The sequence below is a fragment of the Astatotilapia calliptera genome, chromosome 5 (genome assembly GCF_964374335.1).
Source record: "Astatotilapia calliptera chromosome 5, fAstCal68.1, whole genome shotgun sequence".
NCBI lineage: Eukaryota > Metazoa > Chordata > Actinopteri > Cichliformes > Cichlidae > Astatotilapia > Astatotilapia calliptera.
The window spans coordinates 25,012,078-25,032,962 of record NC_137426.1 but is presented as its reverse complement, the minus strand read 5'-3'; the positions used below and the strand labels follow the sequence as shown (position 1 = coordinate 25,032,962).

The 20,885-nt window shown below is 41.1% G+C and overlaps 1 protein-coding gene across 1 annotated transcript; it reads right to left on the bottom strand.

Annotated features, from left to right (window-relative positions):
* Nucleotides 1–718: 718 nt before the first annotated feature.
* Nucleotides 719–6,004, bottom strand: LOC113022704 (ATP-dependent RNA helicase DDX19B). The gene is made up of 12 exons (XM_026168390.2): nucleotides 5,628–6,004; nucleotides 5,203–5,242; nucleotides 5,029–5,109; nucleotides 4,774–4,909; nucleotides 3,786–3,878; nucleotides 3,560–3,662; nucleotides 3,283–3,397; nucleotides 3,001–3,178; nucleotides 2,665–2,902; nucleotides 2,209–2,371; nucleotides 1,130–1,321; nucleotides 719–1,023 (listed from the first exon to the last, which is right to left on the bottom strand). The coding sequence occupies exons 1-12, from the start codon at nucleotides 5,682–5,684 to the stop codon at nucleotides 962–964; spliced, it is 1,458 nt and encodes a 485-aa protein (XP_026024175.1). The 5' UTR covers nucleotides 5,685–6,004; the 3' UTR covers nucleotides 719–961.
* Nucleotides 6,005–20,885: the final 14,881 nt, after the last annotated feature.

Genomic DNA, 20,885 nt, shown 5'->3' with positions numbered 1-20,885 from the left:
ATCTGATTTTTATGAGCGATGAAGGAAGAAGACTAATGATTAATGCTCAGCAGTGACGCCAAGCTCGTCCTCATGTTTAAATTTAAAAAAAAAAAGGATATAAATAGCATGCGTGTGAGATGTGTGGTTGGCCGATGACAGACTAAACACAGAAACATCTAAATGTCCATGACTTGGAGTTAGTAATGCGTTATCACTCTAGGCAGCCTTTTTTTTGGCATTTGACTAGACTACACACCCTGATGCTAAAGCTGAGGTTATTTCAGGATTAATTTGTGTCACGTGAATACAGGTTGATAAGTGTTCGATAGTAGCTATCACAGGTTGATAAGTTTGCATAGACCCTTGAACCCCAACCATCACCATTTCAATGACACAATCAATTAAAACTACAACTCGGAGCAGCATACCCAACTTCACCCTTTGTACTGATTTTGGTAGTCATAACAAAGCACGATAAAAGCTGTAATAGTCCACATGATACGGTTACATTCAGTGATATTTTAAAACATTTGCGGCACATAAAATGAGTATTTTTGTTTTTCTCTTAGGGTTTTTGTGAATCTCTTTACAGAATAGCTTGTATCATGCCACCACTACAGCCACCAGTGGCTTAAAATTTAAAGAAAAAAAAAAGTCCCGCCCCTCCCCCCCATTTAAAAAAATAATAATAAATGAGTCGACTATGCCTGCTTTTACAGCATCACAATACACAGCATTAAACTCATACACTTTATTTAAAGGAGTACAAAGAGTGAAATAGGGTATGTATCAGAGACTTACAAAACACGTGTCTGAGAGGAGACATATCCACATGTAAACATATGCTGTGTGTGGTTTTGCTCTTTTCTCCGACAGCTAAAAAAAATAATAAAAGCAATAAAATTGTAGGAGCGTACAGTCCTTGGAGAGCAAAGACGTGGGGGAGGGAAGCGAGCGTCCGTCGCGTGAACACACCTTCTTAGCTGGCAATTTTCTCAATTTCATCCAGATCATCAGTGTCCAGTTTTTCAATTTTTTTATCTGCAGAGGAAGAGCACACAGAAGAGAGGGGTTCAGAGAGGGGCTGAGATTTGGCTGGAAGAAGGGCTAAGTACATGTTTTGTTTTTATTTTAAACAGCTGCTTACTGAAGTGCTCCTGGATCCTGTAGAGGATGTTCATGCTCATCTTGCTGTCCACCATATTAATGGCCAGTCCCCTTTTCCCAAATCGACCTGTGCGGCCAATCCTGTGCAGGTATGTCTCGTTGTCAGGGTTACCATCCTTGTCAATTGGCAGGTCAAAGTTGATCACCACAGAAACCTGCTCTACATCAATACCTGTTTGTAAAGAAGATGGGAGGAATAAAGAGTTACTAGAAAACAATGTACATGTGCAGGACACCAATGTTTTAATTTGACTGTAGAAATCCAATTAATTTCATACAGTCTGACATCAAACACATTCACACTTGCACTGCTGTAAAAAGTGTCTTTGATATTTATTTATTTATATTGAGCACAGAATGAATGAGTACACAGCACACTCATGAAGCATAAACCTGTCAATCACAAAAAACCCCCACCTTAAATCAATCCAAAAAAAACTATCCACTGAGACTATATCATAACAAAAAGAGTCACATGGTCAGTAACTGACCTTTTTGTGCAGGTTTAAAGGCAGTAACACATTGACTCTGGAGGCTATTTCCATCTTTTACATACAGTGTATGATAATCTTTGGCGGTGGATTAAGGCTTCCTCTAAATTGCATGTTAGGCCGTACAGTGTAGAATTTAGAAAAACTGCTGAAAACTGAAATAAGTATGAAAACAATTTCAGGATATTGTGGGCAGAAACTAACCCCAAGCCTTTTTTATAATACCTAGGACAAAAAAATAAATAAATCTGCAATTCCTTCAAAAATCCATTAATTGCCTCCCTCTGATACAATGGGTCAGAGTGAGTAGATGCAAGTATGGTATCCTGGTGACCTATGGTTATCCTAAGTGGTGAGCCAAATTCATTAAAGCTGATCTCTAGCAGCTTGCATTCAGGCTGAGACAGCTTTTTAAACCAAACTTTACACCTCAAACATATTTTTTTGCAACTTACTTTGTAAACCCACATATATATTGTGCTAACGTAACTGCAAAAGTAAGGGGAAAAAAAGTGTTTTCAAATGTAAACAGATAAAACTCATATGACAAACATCTGAACATCATTACCTCGAGCGCAAACATTTGTGGTGACCAGGACCTTCTCCTTTCCATCTCTAAAGCGTTCAATGACTGCAGCCCTCTGCTCCACTTGCATTTCTCCACTAAGCAGCGCTACCTGGTGGCCTTCTCTGGACAGCTCCCCTGCCAGCCAGCCTGCTGTCTTCCTTGTCTGAATTGAACAGAGGAAAGGGTGCGCTTCAGTCAGTTAACCAACATGCCAGGTGTGTATACAAAGAGTCCAAGTATAAAAGGATTGAGTTTGGCCCTTCCCTGGTTAAATAAAAAACAGACTATTCTGTTTAAGTTAGCTCATGCTGCAGAGCTCTCTTTTCACTTCTGGATTAAAGAGGAACAGCTTGGCAACAAATGATGACAAACAGCAAAAGAATGTGTAAGCTTATGTAAGAAGAAATAAAATTCAGCCAGAGTCGCTGTTTTTTTTAAAATTAAAGATCAACTCACATGGCAGAAGATCATGGCCTGAGCGATGGTGATGGCGCCGTAGATGTTAGAGAGAGCCTGGAATTTTTCTTCTTTGCTGTTACACAACACATAGTACTGTTTAATGGTGTCCAGTGTTTCCTCCTCTCTCTTCAGCTTGATTATGTTGGGATCAGGCACAATGCGCTGAGCAAAGTTCCACACCGACTCTTCAAATGTGGCTGAGAACAGCAACATCTGGCAGTTTTTGGGCAGCATCCTGTGTGGCAAAGAAATGAGGCATGAAACATGCACAATTTAAAAAATTTTAAAAAGCCACATGGTTCTCAAGTCTTATTTTAATTTGCTTCGGCTGACCTCTGGATGCGTATACTCTGGTCCTGGTGACCCTGCGTGGCGATCATAACATCAGCCTCGTCAAGCACAAACACCTTAATTTTCTTGGGATCAATAAACTTGAATTTACTGCACCAGTCCAACATGGTACCAGGTGTGCCAATAACTATCTGTTCCTGCAGTTTCATGCCCCGCTGCACTGGAAAAAAAGACAGACGTGCTCATACACGCACAAAAGGTTCTAACAACAATTCGGTACATAACAGTACACATGCAGCACAGCAGAAAGCACAAGCGCCTTACATTTATTTCCTCTAATGGCGTAGACTAGTTTGACTTCAGGGTAATATTTGCCCATCTGTTCAATCACTTTGCCAGTCTGAAGCGCCAGCTCATAGGTGGGTGACACGCACAAGCACTGACGACGAGAAAAGAGAGCAAACATTAAACATTAATACTGAGAGAGAACACATGTCCGTCAATGAGAGACAAGAGGAATGTTTTTGTCCAAGACAAGTCATGCTTATCACTTGGATTTCAATGGTGACTTTATAGTACAGTAAAGAAAGTTGACACTCACCTGGGGGTATTTGTTGTTGGGATCGACATGGCTGAGCATAGCCAAAACAAAGGCAGCCGTTTTCCCTGTTCCTGACTGAGACTGAGCAATCAGATTCTGTGGACTACAGGAAACAGGAAATTAGATGTACGGGTGGTAATAAATATGATGGATATCAGAATGTTATTCAGGGTTAAGTGATTCAGTAAGTCTAATGTCTGCATATCATTATTTAAAGGACACTCACGGTTCAGCCAGCATCATCGGTAAGGCAGTTTCCTGGATTTTTGATGGCCGATTGAAACCCATACCATACACTCCCTGAAGCAGCTGTGGTTTACTGTACAGAGAGGAAAAAATAAAATAAATGCCAGGATTGTGAAGCATCAGTCACAATCAGTCTGTGTAAACTCACCGTGGTGAAGATGGGCATAAAAGAGACACCACAACTAGAGATGCACCGATTCACCAGCCGGGGACTGGAATCAGCCCGGACCAGTGACCGGCTGATCAGCCTCCTGTTTGACCGATTATGACCCAGCCTGTTTTATGCAGCGCGGACAGTCGCGCATGACACTCACGACACGTGCTACGGTGTTAGTGTGGAAGTGAGTGAAGACAAAGTTCTGAGGTAAAGTGTGGGCAAAAACTTCCCTAAAAACAGGGCTACAGCTGAAGCTATCCAGTTCTCAGAGCACCAGCAGCCTCTTATGAGCAAAGGATCAACGTAGTTAAGAGGTGAATTATGGAGATGAGTGAGAAAAATAAAAGGGTCTGTGTCACATTATCTGGCGACATTATAAACACAGGGGTAAATACCTGACAGTAGCTCTATTATATAAATCAGTTGCACCTGGTTTTGTTTGGTAAAAAAAACAACAACTTATTTTCAGTTATTTTATCCTCTTTCCAGTATCAGAGGACTTTACTTTCAGTTATTTCAGATGAGGAACCTACTGAAATAGTACCTAAAAAAATACTATTTTGAATTGATGAATACTTGTATGTGCGGTCAGTTTTAGCTCTCAGAAAGAAAACTGGAATCTGCAAAAACAGGCAGGTCACACTTAAAGAGAAAAGTGAGAAATCTGAATCAGCCCAAAAGACTGGTGCATCGGTGCATCTTTAAACACAGGTCCTTGCTGGGAACTCTCAACAGATACATGTGTCAATACTGTTAAACATGACATATTAAGTGATTAGGCTACCGAGACAGACAAACAGATCTCACTCACAGCCTTAATTCTTCAAAAGACTTGACGGAGTAAAGCGGAGAGTTCGGATCCTTCTGAAGAACTTCCACTTGATTTGTTGTATTGACCAGATTATTTCGAATCAGTTTGTTTAACAAAGACTGTGCCCCTACGTCCTCTGAAACAACAAGATAGGGGAGATGTCTCTTTTAGAACAAGAGCCAACCAAGCATCCAACTAAAAGACAATAATGAATGCACACATATTTTCAACACATGTAGATAATTTACCGCATACCAATTTCGTCATCATCTGCCGCCTTCTCTCCTTCTGACTTTGCAGGTGCTGAGTCTTTTGCGTTTGCGTTTGCGGTCGTGCCTGCAATAAATAATGCCAATATGTACATGCTTGGGTTTCCTTGTTTTATGGATACTGGCTCTTACCCCAATTCAGCTGCACATGGATGCTTACCATTTTCTTCTGGCTTCTCTTTTAATTGAAGTTTTCCCATCTGCGAGGAAGAACAAAATAAACTGAGTTCGTCTGGGGCTAAATAATTAGTCTGACTTTTCCAAAGCCCCCCTCCTTCATATGCCGGTTAGCCAGTTAGCTGCTAAAGCTATCAAACCGCTGAGCACGCAGCAGCTCTTCACGAGCTAATTCAACTTAGCTCTGAAGCCAAGCCGGTAGTTTCGTTTTCGACCTAATGAAACTCTACAGAGACGGGCGTCACCGGGAGCCACTTTATTCACTGATGGCGCTCTCACTGAATAATTTCAGCTGTCCACGTTAAAAACAGACTACCGAATTTCTTCAACAGTGTGCCAGACCAGGCCAAAGCATTTACCAAGCAGGCTAACAACAGGTTAGCCCGTGTTGCGTAAGTTAAGCCTTACCGAGTCCAACGCAGCTTCTTGCTTGTCCACTGCCTCAGCCCAGGAGTCCGTAGCCATTGTGGGACAGTTTCTTCTTCAGTTATTATACTCGGGGAAGTCAACTAGGAATTCTAGCTCAGGCTTAAGAGTCAATAATGTGTAAGTAACTATTTTCCACAATGGCGTGCAGAACCTGAATCTGGACACATGCGCAACTGATTACGTCACCGGGTACAACACAAGCTCCAAGAAATAATAGTTCCCAGCTTCCTGAAATTTCATACACACCTCACTGAAGCCTCAGCTATGACGGGCTCTCATAGTTAAAATGTGAAGAAAAAACATTAAATGTTGGGAATAAAAAAAAGTCATGAACTCTTGTTGAAAATCAGATGATTGGAATCGGATTTGCTAAAAGAAAAAAAAAGAAAATCACTATACTCTTCTTAGCCTCTAGAGGGTGCCACACTGCTCTCTATAGGCCCACAGCTACTATGTATTCACAGTAGGCCTTGTATGCAACATCCTTATCTGTGTGAAAAATGACATTCTCAGGTAAAATATTCTTTGGTTAGCTTTATAAAGGTTAGGTCGACGTTACGATGGGGTTAGATTAAGGTCAGACTCAGGGTGCGTGCTGTTCAATTAAATGCATTATTAAGGAAAGTGGGTGTGTTTGTTTGTGAAGTTTACCAGACTTTACCAGCCTCCTCTACCCAAGTTGCTCTTGAGAGACGTGCGCCTTCTTTTCTTTTAGACAGTTTTTAGCTTTCAATCACAGTTGGGTTCAGCTTAGGCAACACAAGTATTTGGTTAGGTGGAGGGAAAGATCATGGATTAAAATGCCTTAAAAACTTACCCAAATCTTAGACAGCCTTACAGAAAAACATGTAAAGCTAACTTTGTCCCATCTCTGTTCACTGGATTTCCAGTCTCATTGCATGTTGAATAATCCAAAATTAATGGGGCCTATAGACTGTATATAAAATATAGACATAGCTTCAAGACACTTTTCAAGGTTGGAAAGGTGAAAACTGTAGCCTGTCTGGAGGCCATCATAAGGCAAAAGCTGTGGCTGCACAAAGACTTCTGGATCTCCAGAAAGGTATGTGTGTGGTTTTCTAAGATGGTGACTTTGAAATGCTAATCTTCAATATGAGACTTAAGAAACCAACGGAGGACATCATGGTAGCTACTTTGACTTTGCTTCCAGGTCTGAACTTCCATTCCTTTGAAAGCCTACAGGGGCTGAAACGTCCAATATCTTGCAAAAACTTCCAGTTACACAGATGTGTATGAGAAAATATCAAATCACTACTTTCAAGTCATATTTGAATAACTTATGAAGTTAATTGTAGTTAGAATCACAAATGCGGTTTTGTCCAAAGTATGCTCATCTGCTAACAAATTGATAGTCACAAGTCATTGAGCCAATGAGCATTCAGTGTACTGATGGGAATAATAGGAAAATAGCCAAGTGACCAACTGAGCACAGCTGGAAATTTTCTTTTTGTATGGTGGCTGGAAACCTCACTATTATTCAGAAGGAAACTGCTACTTGGCTGGGAAGCAAGATTAGTAACATTTATGAGCCTTAATTGTGATATTTTAATGACTAATGTTGGCTTGGGGAAAATAAATAAATAGAATTAAAAAAGACAAAGTGAAAACAGTAAAAATTAATAAACAGGCAAGCCCTATATGTGTTTTTCAGTACCGTCATAATCTCTGTGGCCACATCCTAAAGTACATCTTAAGAATTTTTTAAACTGACAATTGAGATGAATAACCTTTTAGAATGATGTTTAAACTAAATTGAGAGTTAACTTCTGTTCAAACTGACTTGTTTCTGCAGCCTAACGTCACCATATAGTGGAGTTGCCCCTGCTGGTCAGTAGAGAAAATGCCATTTTTAGACTTAAACGATCATTAGTTATATTAGTGATTTTAGTGCTGTAAATCATGCATGCATATGTCAATATACCTGCTGTGGTTTGCTAATAAATATAGACATTCTCTTCCAAATTAGTGTCCGAGTGATTTTAAAATTCTAAAATACCGCTCATCTCCACTGATTTCACTTTGGTGTATCAAAACCAAGTCCAGGGTTGTTATTGACAGCCTCACTGAAGTAATCAAAGAGAAAGCCCCAGATACCAAGACCACCAAATTAAGAACCTCAGAAGCATGAATGAGCCTCTGCTGTGGTGCAGTGACTGTACCAGTATCATTAAAGAGGAAGAAGCAGTACTGAGTGAGTGAGAGAGACTGGATTCCAAGATTAAACAAAATCCCTTTGAAAGTTTAAATCACTGCATTTCACAAGTTTCTGTGCAATTCAAATTCCCAAAAAGTTGGCACACTGTGTAGAATTTAAATAAAAACAAAAAGCGATGATTTGTAAAATCTCATAAGGCCAATTTTTATTCACAGTAGAACAAGAACACAAATAAAATGTTTTAACTGAGAAAATGTACAATCTTCTTTCTGTTTTTTTCCATTTTGGAAAAAAAATTAGGACAGGGCAATGTTCACAACTTAGTAGCATCAACAACAGTCTGAAATGTCTGCGAACTGAGGAGTCCATCTGCTGGACCTTTGAAAGATGAATTGACTGCAGGCCGGCCAGTTCAGCAAATCCTTCCTTAAAACAATGTCGTCAGGATGGGAGCAGATGTTACTCTAAAATCTGCATATATCTTTTAGGAATGATGGTGTCTTTCCAGATGTGCTAGTTCTATAGGCACTAATGTACCCCCATACAATCAGAGATGCAGCTTTTGAACTTGGACTTAATAAGCTGGATGTGGTCTCTCCCCTTTAGTTCAGAGATTCAGCGCTGGTGTTTTTCAAAAATAATTTTAAATTTTCTTTCATCTGCCCACATAATAGTTTTCCTCTTTATCTCAGTGTATTTTAAATGAGATTTGGCCAAGGACCATATTGGATCATACTCACTTACAACTACGTCTTTGCATGTAGAATCTTTAACCTTCATTTGTGGATGGAGCTGAGCACAGTTCACCAACTGTGCTCACGACTAAGATTTCTGGAAGTGTTCCTGAGCCAGTGCAGTGATTTCCATGACCGATTCATGCCTGTTTTTAATGCAGTGCCACCCAAGAGCCTGAAGATCAGGCATCCAGTGTTGACTTTCGACCTTGTCCCGTGCGCACAGAGATTTCTTCACATTTGATAATGATATGAAATGAAAATGACGAGATATTCAAAGTCCTTGCAATGTTACATTGAATAGACATATTTATGAACTTTTTCCATAATTTCAATTTGCGTGTCTCCATAGTGTCGTGCTTTACACATTTACCTAACAAGCAAAAGATCCCTTAATCAGTCCCACGAGGAGACGCAACTCCCTTTGGGAAGGACATCTAGCATAAAAATCTGCCAACTCAAACATATGGAGCTACCTGCTGCATAGACCCCTTGTGAATAAGAAAGCTGCCAAAAGTAGCTCTACCATAATTTGTAGATGCAGATTGGTGAACCTCTGCAAATCTTTACATCTGAAAGTAAAGATGTAAACACCCAGTCACATTACAGACTTAGACTTACTCAAAGTGTGCATTTTCACAGCTTGAACATTTGATGTTTTCTATGCTCTTCTGTGAAGAAAATCTGGGTTTGTGAGATTTTTCAAATCAACTGCATCCCAAATTTTTTACCCCTCAGCCCTAAAGAGCTGGCATGGTTGGTGTGGACACCTGAGTTTGTCAATGTGATAACTCAAGAACGAGGCAACGAGCTTCAAATTGAAAAAAGCATGGATGAGTTTGAATCTCAGTGAAGTCGATCTCAAGGTTAGGGTCAAAGGTAAAGTTTTATGCAAACAACTCTAGAAGGAAGTCAACCAAGATTTTCAAATTGATACCATAGGCACAACTATTAAAAATCTCAGAGGAGTTTGGATCTCAATAACCTCAAGATCAGAGTAAGTAAGTCTGAAAATCTTGTGATAACTTGAGAATAAGGTGACCTAGGACTAAGTGTCTCGACTAGGAGACGGAGTGGAAACACTGGGGGTTGCCAGCATTTCTGGAACTGGCATTAACCAAAGCCTCTAAACTAGATTTGTTTAAAGTAGCAGGAACACAGTGAAGTGAAAGTGAGTCACTCAGTAAATCTGAACCTGAAATGCAAGTAAAGGTTTCTAATGAGTGCCAGTGATCATTTAGTAATCATTTATGTATTATTGTAGGTTTGTTTTTTTTTACCAAATAACATAAAGCACAATAGGAAGACTGTTGTTAGAAAGAGTATTTCTGCTTTTCTTCTGGTCCTGCAGAGCAGACTTTTTGTTGTTGCACAATTAGTGCTGTGGCAAAGTTATCCCAGTTTAGTGCTTTAGTGGAAACTAGGCTATTAACCAGAGTTGAACTCCACTAAGGATCATTCAGGAGCACTGGGGGTCACATCTGGAGCAGGAGTGCTGTGGCTGACTGCTCCTTAATTGATTGCAGAATGGATTTCGCACATTTTGTCTCCTCCGCTGGGATAGCTAGATGGTGACTGTGGCTTTGGACTTTGCTGGAGCAGATTGCACTGATCTCTGTTCTGTTCTGACACCCAGCACTTAATTCCCCTGCGTGTGCATCAGTTTGAGTTTATATGTATGTTAGTGGGCGTGTTAGCATGTGAGAAAGGATACAGGGAGACTCTCAGATCTTCAGTTTGGAGACAAATTTTTGTCGGGGGCTTGATAGAGTAGAGTTTATTGTTGCCTCCAATCAGCTGCCTTAGCAGAGGTATCCATGGCAACTGAAAGAGTAAAAGTAAGGTTTGAGGTCTCCAGAGGATTTGGAAGAGACAGAGAGAAGGACTTTGTATTTCCATGTAGCACTCATTTCAAGAGCTGAATATGACAGAAGGGATATGAAAGTAGAAAAGTAGAGTGGTCGTGGTGCGAGCGATCTGAGGAGAGATAAACACGCAGCCCACAAATGCATAATGTAAGATCACTCAAACGCTCCTCCATGCTCCCACATTGACAATGTGTCAGTGTTTAGGTAGGAAGTATAATATATATGCTCCATAAAATTACACTTCAACACTTCAGCAAGGCGCAAGCTGGAACTTGTCTTCTAGGGTTAAACAGGGATCTGCCTCCTCCTCTTCCTTCGTTATTTAAAAATGCAAGTGATGCAAATGCAAAAGCATCGCCAGGCTCGGGAAAATTCAAACCTCAGAGTTCCTTTTGCAAGAGGTGTTGTGTTTTACCGCTTCATCTGCAAACTGAACATTATGTCGATATTAAGATTGCTTTTTTTTTCTCATTTTCTTTTGGGGGTTTTTTGACAGGAGACTATATACTGCGTGGGTGTAGTGCTGGTAAGGTTAGCCAGTGTGTTTGCATATGTTTGCTTCCTTTACTTTCTTTGCTTTTTTTGGAAAATGCAAAGTGAGCAGGAAGTATTTACTTTTTTTAGAACAAGCGTCGACCACTGGGAGTTTTTTTTTATGAATCATGTATTTATATGTTGTGTTGTGCATCGTGGACTGTGAAGTGATAAACAGGCGGCTCGCGGGTGATCAGGCACCACTTCAGCTTCGAAAGCAAATGCAAAAATGTGACCCTGTTGGATAAAATGGAGCAACTATAACCACTAAGACGCTATTAGTAAACAAATGAAACAAAATGACTGATCTGTTTTTACACTGTCTTGTGATTGGCTGACCACAGCGGATGGTAGAGATCCGTTATAACGTACAACAAACGAATACAGTGTAAAGAAGCAGAAAACGTGCGATAATATTGGTATTTTTGGGGGGTTTTGCTTCGCGTGGTAATCTTACAGGCGGCAAAGACAAAGATATCCTTTTACTGAGGACTGCAGTGCAGACTGACAGTAGACAACAGGCTGCCCTCAAGCCGTAACAAGTACAGACAGGCAGAACTGAACAAGAGGTAACAGGCTTAGACGACTCGGCTGATGATCTGGGAGAAAATAAGTAATGGCTTTTCCTTGATACATAGTGGGGCTGAGGAGCTGCTGCAGTGACAGATGAAGGGATATGTGAGGTCGAGACTCTGTAGTGACAGCTGTTGGATGGGTACAGAGTGGGAATGCTGGAGACATTCCTATTCTGTATAAACACATAGGTATCAAGTGTGTGTGTATACATTTTTTTAATGTACATTGGTTTATTGTCAAAAGGAGGAACAAATGACAAAGGCAAGGCAGAACTGTATTATTTGGTACACCTTGGTAGCACTGGGTTGGCCCTCCTTTTGCCTTCATATCTGCCTTAATACATTGACATGATAGTGATGATAGCGCAGGTTGGGTGAGCCCAAGCAAACTGCAGTCTCAGTTTCCTGTTCCTAGCTGACAGGAATGGCACCCAGTGTGGCCTTCTGCTGCTGTAGCCCATCTGCATCAAGGTTCTGCATTCCTTGCAATGAGTGGTTATTTGATTTACTGTTGCAGCTTCTGAAACACTTTGACCAGCCCGTCTGGAACCAACAGCAATGCCATGTTCAAAGTCACATGGTAACAAAGAGAGAGAGAGAGAGGGAAACAGTGGCGCGACTATAAGAATAATAAAATCAAGACAGAAATAAAATAAAAAACACCACATCATAAAACTGAAACTTATCATCACACAGGACCCAGGAGCTCAATAATGAAGTCTGAGAAAGTCTGAGGAAGAGGCAGTAAAATCCATTATTGGGAGCTGTTAATGTGCAGATCAATCTATTATCATATCATCAGGACTTTCTGGCCTTTATTTAATTTTATTGAGAGCAAAGATCTGTTTACGGTGTTTCTTTTCACACCATTTTTCTTTATTTGGCTTTGTGCAGTTGAGTGTTTTCACTTTGAAACAGGAATCAGTATCCCTGCACTGCTGTTCCAAGTAGACTGGTGTCTATAATATATTATATCTTAATACTAAAGTTACATCGTCAAATGGTACAGAGTGGTCTGGCATGAACTATGAGTACTATGAATAGGCTTTCACATACTACCTAACATGAGGCAAAGAACAGAAGCAGTGGAGTTGAAGACTAAACTGCTACCCTGCTAATATAATTTCTTTCTTTACCTGAAAGAACCACCATATCACACTGTGCTCGTTCCCCAGAGAACTCGTAATAGTCGCACACACATTGCCACCTTTAATTAATGCACAGTAATCATCCCACTCAATATGGTTACCAATATGTAAAAGAGCCAAATATGACTCTGCTGTGTAGTAAAGGCAAGGTCATGTGTGAGACTGAGCAGCAGCAGGACTCTCTCTTCTCTGTTACTGTTTGCTTTAACACGACGGAATTCAAGTCCTTGGTTGTCCATTGACAACTAATTAATCAAAATCAAAGGGAGACAAATCCCATAAACACACACGAGCTGTGAGCGCGGGTCCATAGGTAAGAGAGAGACAAGCAGAGGGGGAGAAAAGGAGATTAAGGAAGGATTCTCCCCAGACGTCTTCTTCCCACTTTCTTCTGGTAGAAGTCATTAGGATTCATACCCCTGATCCTTTACTCTGTGCGGCTCCTCCGCTGCTCGCACCGTGCATCTCTAGCAAGCAAAAAATATAAAAACTAGACAGAACCTGGACGCCCACGCCAGAATTAAAATGGTGATGCAGCACTTGTTTTCTGTCAACAAGAGTGAACATACTGAAAAAGAGAGCGAGAAAGAGAGAGTGAGATAGCACAAGAAGAAGAGGGAGAGAGCGAGAGAGTTCGGGGCTGACTGCTGGTTGGTATTCCTGAGGCTTAGCCAGAGAGGCTGATGGTGCAGAGTGGACATCAACAAGGAATTTCAATGTGGATGCAATGGCTTGCAGTTTTCAAACCTTTTATAGTAGTGTCTACAAACGACACACTGAAGTGGTTAACATTAAACAACATGAGATCGTCCCTCATTACCTCATCAGCATAAAATATCATTTTAACACATTAATCGTACTTCACATTGTGCATTTTCCTGTTATACAGCAAGTTTTATAAGACGACGAGGCAAATGTGTTTTTGAGTCAGTGCAGCTGTTTTGTTTGGTTTTTTCAAATCTACTTTTTTGGGCACAGACGAGTCGCCCTGTAGTCAAGAAGAGGCGAGCACTTCTGCAGCTGTTATTGTTTCAATTGATTTTGATCTTCATTTTCCTGTCCTGTTAAGAAAGCGATTTGCAGTGATCTGTATGAGTATTTCACCAATTTATGTACAAAAATCAGTTAGGCAGATGAACTTATGATTGGGATTTACGAGAGTTAAGATGAAAGAATCAGCGTTCGGGGCTGAGCCTCCAGCACACGGCACAGTCTCAGCCCCAACGTCGGCCAGGCAGCAATAAGCATCTGGATCCAGCCTCCCTCCTTTCTCAAGGGAGAAACCTAGCTCTCCCTAAACCCAACCAATTCACTCAATAAACAGCTGGATTATTACATAAGACACGGCGAGGGCTTAATAGCCCCAAGTTCTTTGAAAAACCTGAAAAAAAAAAGAGAGAAAAGATTAGGCAGACTTCTAATTTGCTCATGCAGTTTGGAGTTCAACAGTCATTGACAATCGTGCGGCCATGTTCATTCATCTACCGGGGCCAAAGAGCTTCAAGGCTGTCAAGCCCCGGCTCAACAATTTTCAATTCCTTAATAATTTATTGATGGCGGGCAGTCAAATTGCATATCAATAATGTACAAGGGCTCAGTACAATGTTGATACGAAATACCCTTTCAGCTGGGCTCATTCATGCTCACAGACCTGCAGACATATGTACCGTGTTTAGTCCCACGTGGTCCGGCGCTGGCACGTTGCATGAATACAATCTGTTTCTGTGAGCTGTGTAAGTCTAGTTGATGATAGAGCATCTAAAAAAAAAGGCCTCTCATGTTTTCATGTTTCAGGATAAAACCTCAGAGGAGGAGGAGAAGAAGAATTAAGCTTTTCATGTGGGGGCTGGGACAGAATAGCAGATCAACTACAAAGACACTGATATGAAGAACAATGACAAAGCAATCGCTGTGTAAAGTGATACAAGCGTGATGCTGTAATAATATACATTCTTTATATTGTTGCACGCTCTTTCTCTCCATACATGCAGAAAGAAAGTTTGCACGCGTGCATTTCCTCGACGCTTGTCTTGGTCTTCGATTGGGCAGCTATACTGTGGGTTTGGGCATGAGCCAATCACGCGTGTAGGACAAATTAAGTGACCAATGGCGGATTTCCATCTAGGTCAGCATCTTTTATTCAGGAGTCATGCGTACACAGTTACATGCCATCCCGCCCTGGGGGCCCTGCGGAGACCCACTATGCCATAGAGAGATGGTCCACCATTTTGTTCTGTTTTGAAAATGATCTCCATGCATGAGATTAGCTGGGGGGCCCGCGAGCTCTTCCCTTTGTTGTGCATCCCAGTTTGGATTTTCCCGGTTGGTGTCTGTGCGAGTGTGCTGGGAGTGTGCACGTGCAGGGCGTGCATCCGTGGCGGCGAGCTGCATCTGTGCATGAGCGTGCATATTGCCTGTGTGTCTAAGAATGTGTTTAATGGGGGATTTTGCTCTGAGCAGAGGAAAATGCAATCCTGATGGAGACATCCGATGCCCCACTCAGTGGTCTGCTGCTGAGCTCAAAGCACATCTCCGGCTTTGGCCTTTATAGCAATGCACACTTTTTCATTCATACCTCTACATGTGCAGCAGGTATCTATGCCTCTTTGCATGAGGAAGGGTCATGGACTAAACATTTATGAAGGTCATTTCTTAAACTGTGCCTGACACTGCACTGCTGCTCCCAGCATCTACGCCTTTGTAGGAGGCTTGTGCCTTGGACGCATCGGCTGGTGTGTTGTTTTACATAGCTTTAAAAAAAACAACAAAAAAACCCAACACCTTTACCGTATGAAAAATAATGTATACAAGTGGCTACAAAAGTATGTAAAGTTGGTTTTAAAGCTGATGTTGCCACTGCACCAAAATGTAAAAAGCTGTCTCTCTCAGCCGTTGGTTTCCCTCCACAGACTTAAAGCAGCAACAAAGCAACTAGACAGAGAGACGGAGAGTGAGAGATAGAGAGGGAGAGAGACTGGGGTATGTGGTTGCTATAGTAACCATCTGGTGGGTCTGAACTGTTTCTCCCTGGCATTCATTTCATCATATCGAGCCCCTGTCTCTCTCTCCGCTCTCTCTCTCTCTGTACGTCTACTCTCACTTTTGTTTATCCCTCTCTTTTTTCCCCTCCATCTCTCTTATCTCCTGATTCCCATCTCGTGCCGCTCTCCCACTCTTTCCAAGCTGCCTGGCTTCCTCCTCCTCCCCTTTTCTCCTCCGGTTCTCCTCACTTTTGTTGCAAAGCAGTCGGAGATGGAGAATGTTTAATGTTAAATGCGCAGTGGTCATTCCATCTCTGTCCTTTTGGCTGTCCATCCATTTTTTTAATCACCCTGCCCTGACAGACCCATCTGTTAATCCTGGACCTTTTCAAAAAAAAGAAAAAGAAAAAAAAAAGGGGGGGGGGGAGAACTCAATTCGTACAGCCAGAAGAGCTGAGCAGAAGCTGGACTGATATCTAAGCGCAAACTTGCTTGAACGATTGACGTCATCTGTAATCACGATTTAGATGCAACCAAAGCGTGTTTTTACCATCATATCATTGAGGAGAGTTGCTTTTTTGGATAGATCTCTTTAAAAATGTGACGTGTAACTCCACTCGGGAGCAAACAGAATATTCTGGAGTGGTCTAAAGGGATATTTATTTTATTTTTCCAACCAGAGCTGCCTGCATTTCCCCCCTTTTCCTTCTTATCAGCAGTTGTCCTTGTGATTTCCCAGCAGAGTCTCAATCAGCAAGAGAATACCTGATCCCAATGCCCACTGATATTTTTTGCGTCCACACACACACACACACACACACACACACACACACACACACACACACACACCACAAAATAAAAAGAAACATCAACACATGCATGTATAACCGCACACACGCAGTGGAACCAAATGCAAATGTCGCCTCAGCCATTTGCATGCGCACACATTATATTGCTGAGCCATATAGCGCCCACTGATTCACGCCAAAACCAACAGAGCGGGTGATTTTCCCAGGGAGTGGTTCAGCATGTCAGGTCACACTGGGTATTTCCCTGGCAGAAACAAAGGTCAGATTCAGGGTTGCAGTGGAGAGCAGCATAGTTTGGGATTTCCGAGGGGGACAGCCGTGTGAGAAACTGCCCGAGTGTGTGTGTGTGTGTGTGTGTGTGTGTGTGTGTGTGTGTGTGTGTGCCGCAGCTAGCAGGGTGTGGTTTCTTTTTTCCTCCACTTTCTGCCAGCGACCTGTGAATGTTCTCTCTCATTCTCTCTGGATTGTCTCTTCCTGTCCTTCACAGTGCTCCTCTTCATACTCTTTCTGCCTTGTCTTCTTCACCTGTCGGAGCTTATGTAACCTAACAGCTACGCTGAGTTTGACTTTCATCTGCCCCCCCCCGTCACAGCACTGGTGATTACTTTCTCATGAGTGCTCATCACAAAACTCAACTGCCACAATATCATCCAAGAAGCAACTAAGCATATTAAACTGTTAATGACAATAATAAAGAATCTGTTGAATCGTACGTGTCATCTTTTGAGCATCTTTTAACAGTGATGGCCACACAGGAAAAGTCTGGGCAACATCTCCTGCACCTCTCTGCATCAGGAGTTCTAGTTCTGCTGAACTACAACATAAGAGAGAGAGAGAGAGTCCTGCAGAGAAAGAAGGTGGTTGAAATGCAATTTCCAGAGGTAAAAAGATTTAAAAACCTTATTTTGCGAGCAAAGCCAGCAAACTTTATCAGGCTTGACCGGCTGATTCTATAAAGGCCGTTTTTATATCACAGTGGCCATTGACAATTTATATAATATTTTATAGTAACTGCCCAAATAACTGCACAGAGACATTTCAGCCCCGGCTAAAGATATATCCCCAGAGTGAGTCAAAACTGCACGTTTATCTGTGAGCGTGTATTAGCTGTGTCCGAAAGCAAGGCCAACCAAAGACCACATGGCGTCAAACATTCATGGACGATCTGAGAACTGTCGACATTGCCTGGGATGAAGCTGAAGCTGACCGACATCGATGGAGATCACTAGCTGCCCGATGCGCCACCCGCCGTAGGAGGAACTAAGTTCTAAGTAAGTAAGTATTAGCTGCGTAAGCTAGCAGTGATAAACTGTATAATATAAAATGGCTAAAGGATTTCTATTGCGATGCACAATGAGGCCCCCAGAGTTGTAAGTTGTGCTATTTATCCAGTGTTTTGCTGGATCTATGCGTTAAAATATTCCAGAATGACAACTGAGTAAGTTTATTATTGTCATGATCCTGGGTTATTTTGACCCAGCGTTTTGTGTTTCCTTGGATTTCATTTTGTGTTCATTCTGATTTTGTATTAGTTTAGGGTTGAACCTGGAGTTTAGTGTTTTATCAGCCCTACCTGTGTCTGTCCTCGCTGCTCTGTTCGTGTCCTCGTGTTTGTGTTGTAAAACAGTCTGTGTGTTTCCTGTTTTACTTTGAAGGTTCGTGTCTTGTCTGGTGAATTAGGTTCAGCTGTGCTCCCCTCCTGTGTGCCTTTCCCTCATTACCTTCTGTGTATTTATAGGGTGTTTCTGCCTGTGTCCCTCATTGTGCCGTCTGTGTTTCTTGTTAATCCCAGTGTCTCTCTGTCCTTTATTCCTGCTCGCCATCACCAGTGTCATTTCCTTATGTTTTTCTGTGAGTTATGGTTTCAGGTTTGGTTTGTTATTAGTTTCCCTAGTCTAGGTTTATGTTTAGTTCTGTCCTGGCTTTGGTTCTTTTCCACTGTAAATAAATCTTCATTCGCATCTCCACCGCCATCTGCATCTTGGCTCCTCATTCATTCCACAACACGACTGCTGCCCCAGCCGTGACAATTATAGTCAACTAATATGATCTTAAAAACCAAACCAGGTGAGAAAAGCTGAAATAAACGGTGAAAGACAGACATTTTTTCAGAAATGTCTTCTTTTTTTTTATACTGTGAAAAACAAACTTGTAGATTGCGGAAAAACAGGAATATAAGAATCTGTTTCTTGATTACTTTGGTGTGGTATGAATGCCAACTGAGAGCAGGGTCTTGGTCAATACAAAAAGCTGTAAAGCGTGTCAAACACACAAACTTCAAAAGCTTGCCCACCTTCAGCGGCCAGGCTTTGTTTCCGGCCCCCGGGCCTGATGTTTGACACCCCTGTTCTATGGGATGACTTCATGTTTACACGACTCTGAGTAAGCTACCTTCACAGTTTGTGCTGTTTCTATTGTGGTACCTGTGTTGAACTTTTTTCTATTAAAAAAAATCTCCTAAATAATACCGTTAAATAATAATTTCTCAATATAAATACAAAATAAAAACGAATATAAAAATGCTAAACTGTGACAGCTACGTCTCACCACTTTGGTAATGCCTCGGGGCAGTTACCTTTCACTCTGATCATGTATCTGGTTTTAGTCCAACACATATACAACCTCACTTTCTATTTCTAACCTTGCACCATACATAATGAAGATAAAAGTTATTTTTATGCACACAGATCTGTTATTTATTGCTCTGCACCCACATGAATGTGGAATCTCCCAGAACTTCCTTTCAGCTTTGACACCGTTCACAAAGCTTTGCATGACTTGCAAAACTTGTCTTTAATGCTGATGAAAGAACTCGCTCAACATTTTGGTCCAAATGAAGGGAAAACCTCTCTTTTCAGAAATACTTCATAGATTCAGCTCATCTTTAAGCTTCACAACTTGTGGGAAACGAGAAGATAAAACTAGGTTTTCTTCTAATGCTGAAAGAGAGACATTTGTTGCAGCTATAAGAGTTTTGTTTGCTTGACTGTGTTCTGTAAATGCTATTCTGGGATACTGTATATCTCTAATATATAGGCTATGTTCCTTGTATACCTGGATTGGCTGGTTCCCTTTTAACCTCCTGCACATGGATTGTATTCATTTTGAACCTGTTCTTTGGTTAAATCCCCCTTAACTTCACCAAGGCTGAAAATTTCCCTCCATCACTGCATGTTGTACTCTGTATGACTGTGTATGTGACGAACAGTGTTGGTCAAGTTACTTGAAAAAAGTAATCAGTAACTAATTACTTATTACTCCCCCCAAAAAGTAATCCCATTACTTTACTGATTACTTATTTTCAAAAGTAATTAATTACTTAGTTACTTTTATACGATTTACAACCTGAATAGGTGATAAAGCGATAGATCTTTCAGCCCAATTCTACTTTTTCTGCATAATCTGTCATACAAAATGTAATTAAATGGAAAAGTCTCTTTTTAAAACTTGTTTTATTAGTTTTAATCTTTTAACTTTATGCATGAAGCAAAAATGTAATTATGTGAAATTTGTTTAATATTTAAAGCTATTTTCTGCACATTCCAGCACATAAAATAAAATATTTTTTTGTGTTTACACTCACTCTTTCAAATAGATGCAAGTAAAACGCAGTAGAAAATAAATAAAGTCAAAGACTAGCGGTCCTGTTGCTCTATTTTCACTGTAAAGCAGGAGTGGGATAGGCAGAGGTTTGCCCTGGTGCAGGTGTGCCGCAGCGGTCAGTGGAAGAATCCGCGAGTTTCTCTGTGAGTTTCCCATTACATGGTAGCGCACTCGGTGCTTGCTTGGAAGTTTAGGGGTTGTTTTCGCTGTAAAAAGAAGTTTTCTTCTCACGCACAACGGACACTAATGTTTTTGTCACTTTTTATGGAATCAAACTCAAAGTAAGGTCAGTACTTCCACGCTTTAAACGCTGCACGCTCATACTCTCTCCTGCACTCGATATATTATCCATTGTTGATCTGCACACAGCTGTTGTCACGAACGTCGCACTCGCTTACGTCACTGTCATGAGACATTCTCGCAAAAAAATCACGGTTTTAGTAACGCAGTAACGCAGCGTTCCTACGGGAAAGTAACGGTAATCTAATTACCGTTTTTGCAATAGTAATCCCTTACTATACTCGTTACTTGAAAACAGTAATCAGATTACAGTAACGCGTTACTTGCCCATCTCTGGTGACGAATAAAGCTTGCTTGTTTCTTAGAAAGAAATACCTTGATCCTTGATATTGGGACACAAAATGCCCAATTTTATCCAAAGTTGTAATCATAGAAATTCCTGCATCGAGATTCAGACCTGGTTAATTAAATTAAGATCAAGTTCAGCCAAGCTGACCCTACGTCTTGTTACATTTCTATGAAATCAACCGAGGTTGCTAATAAAAAAGAAAATTAATACTTGCCCAATT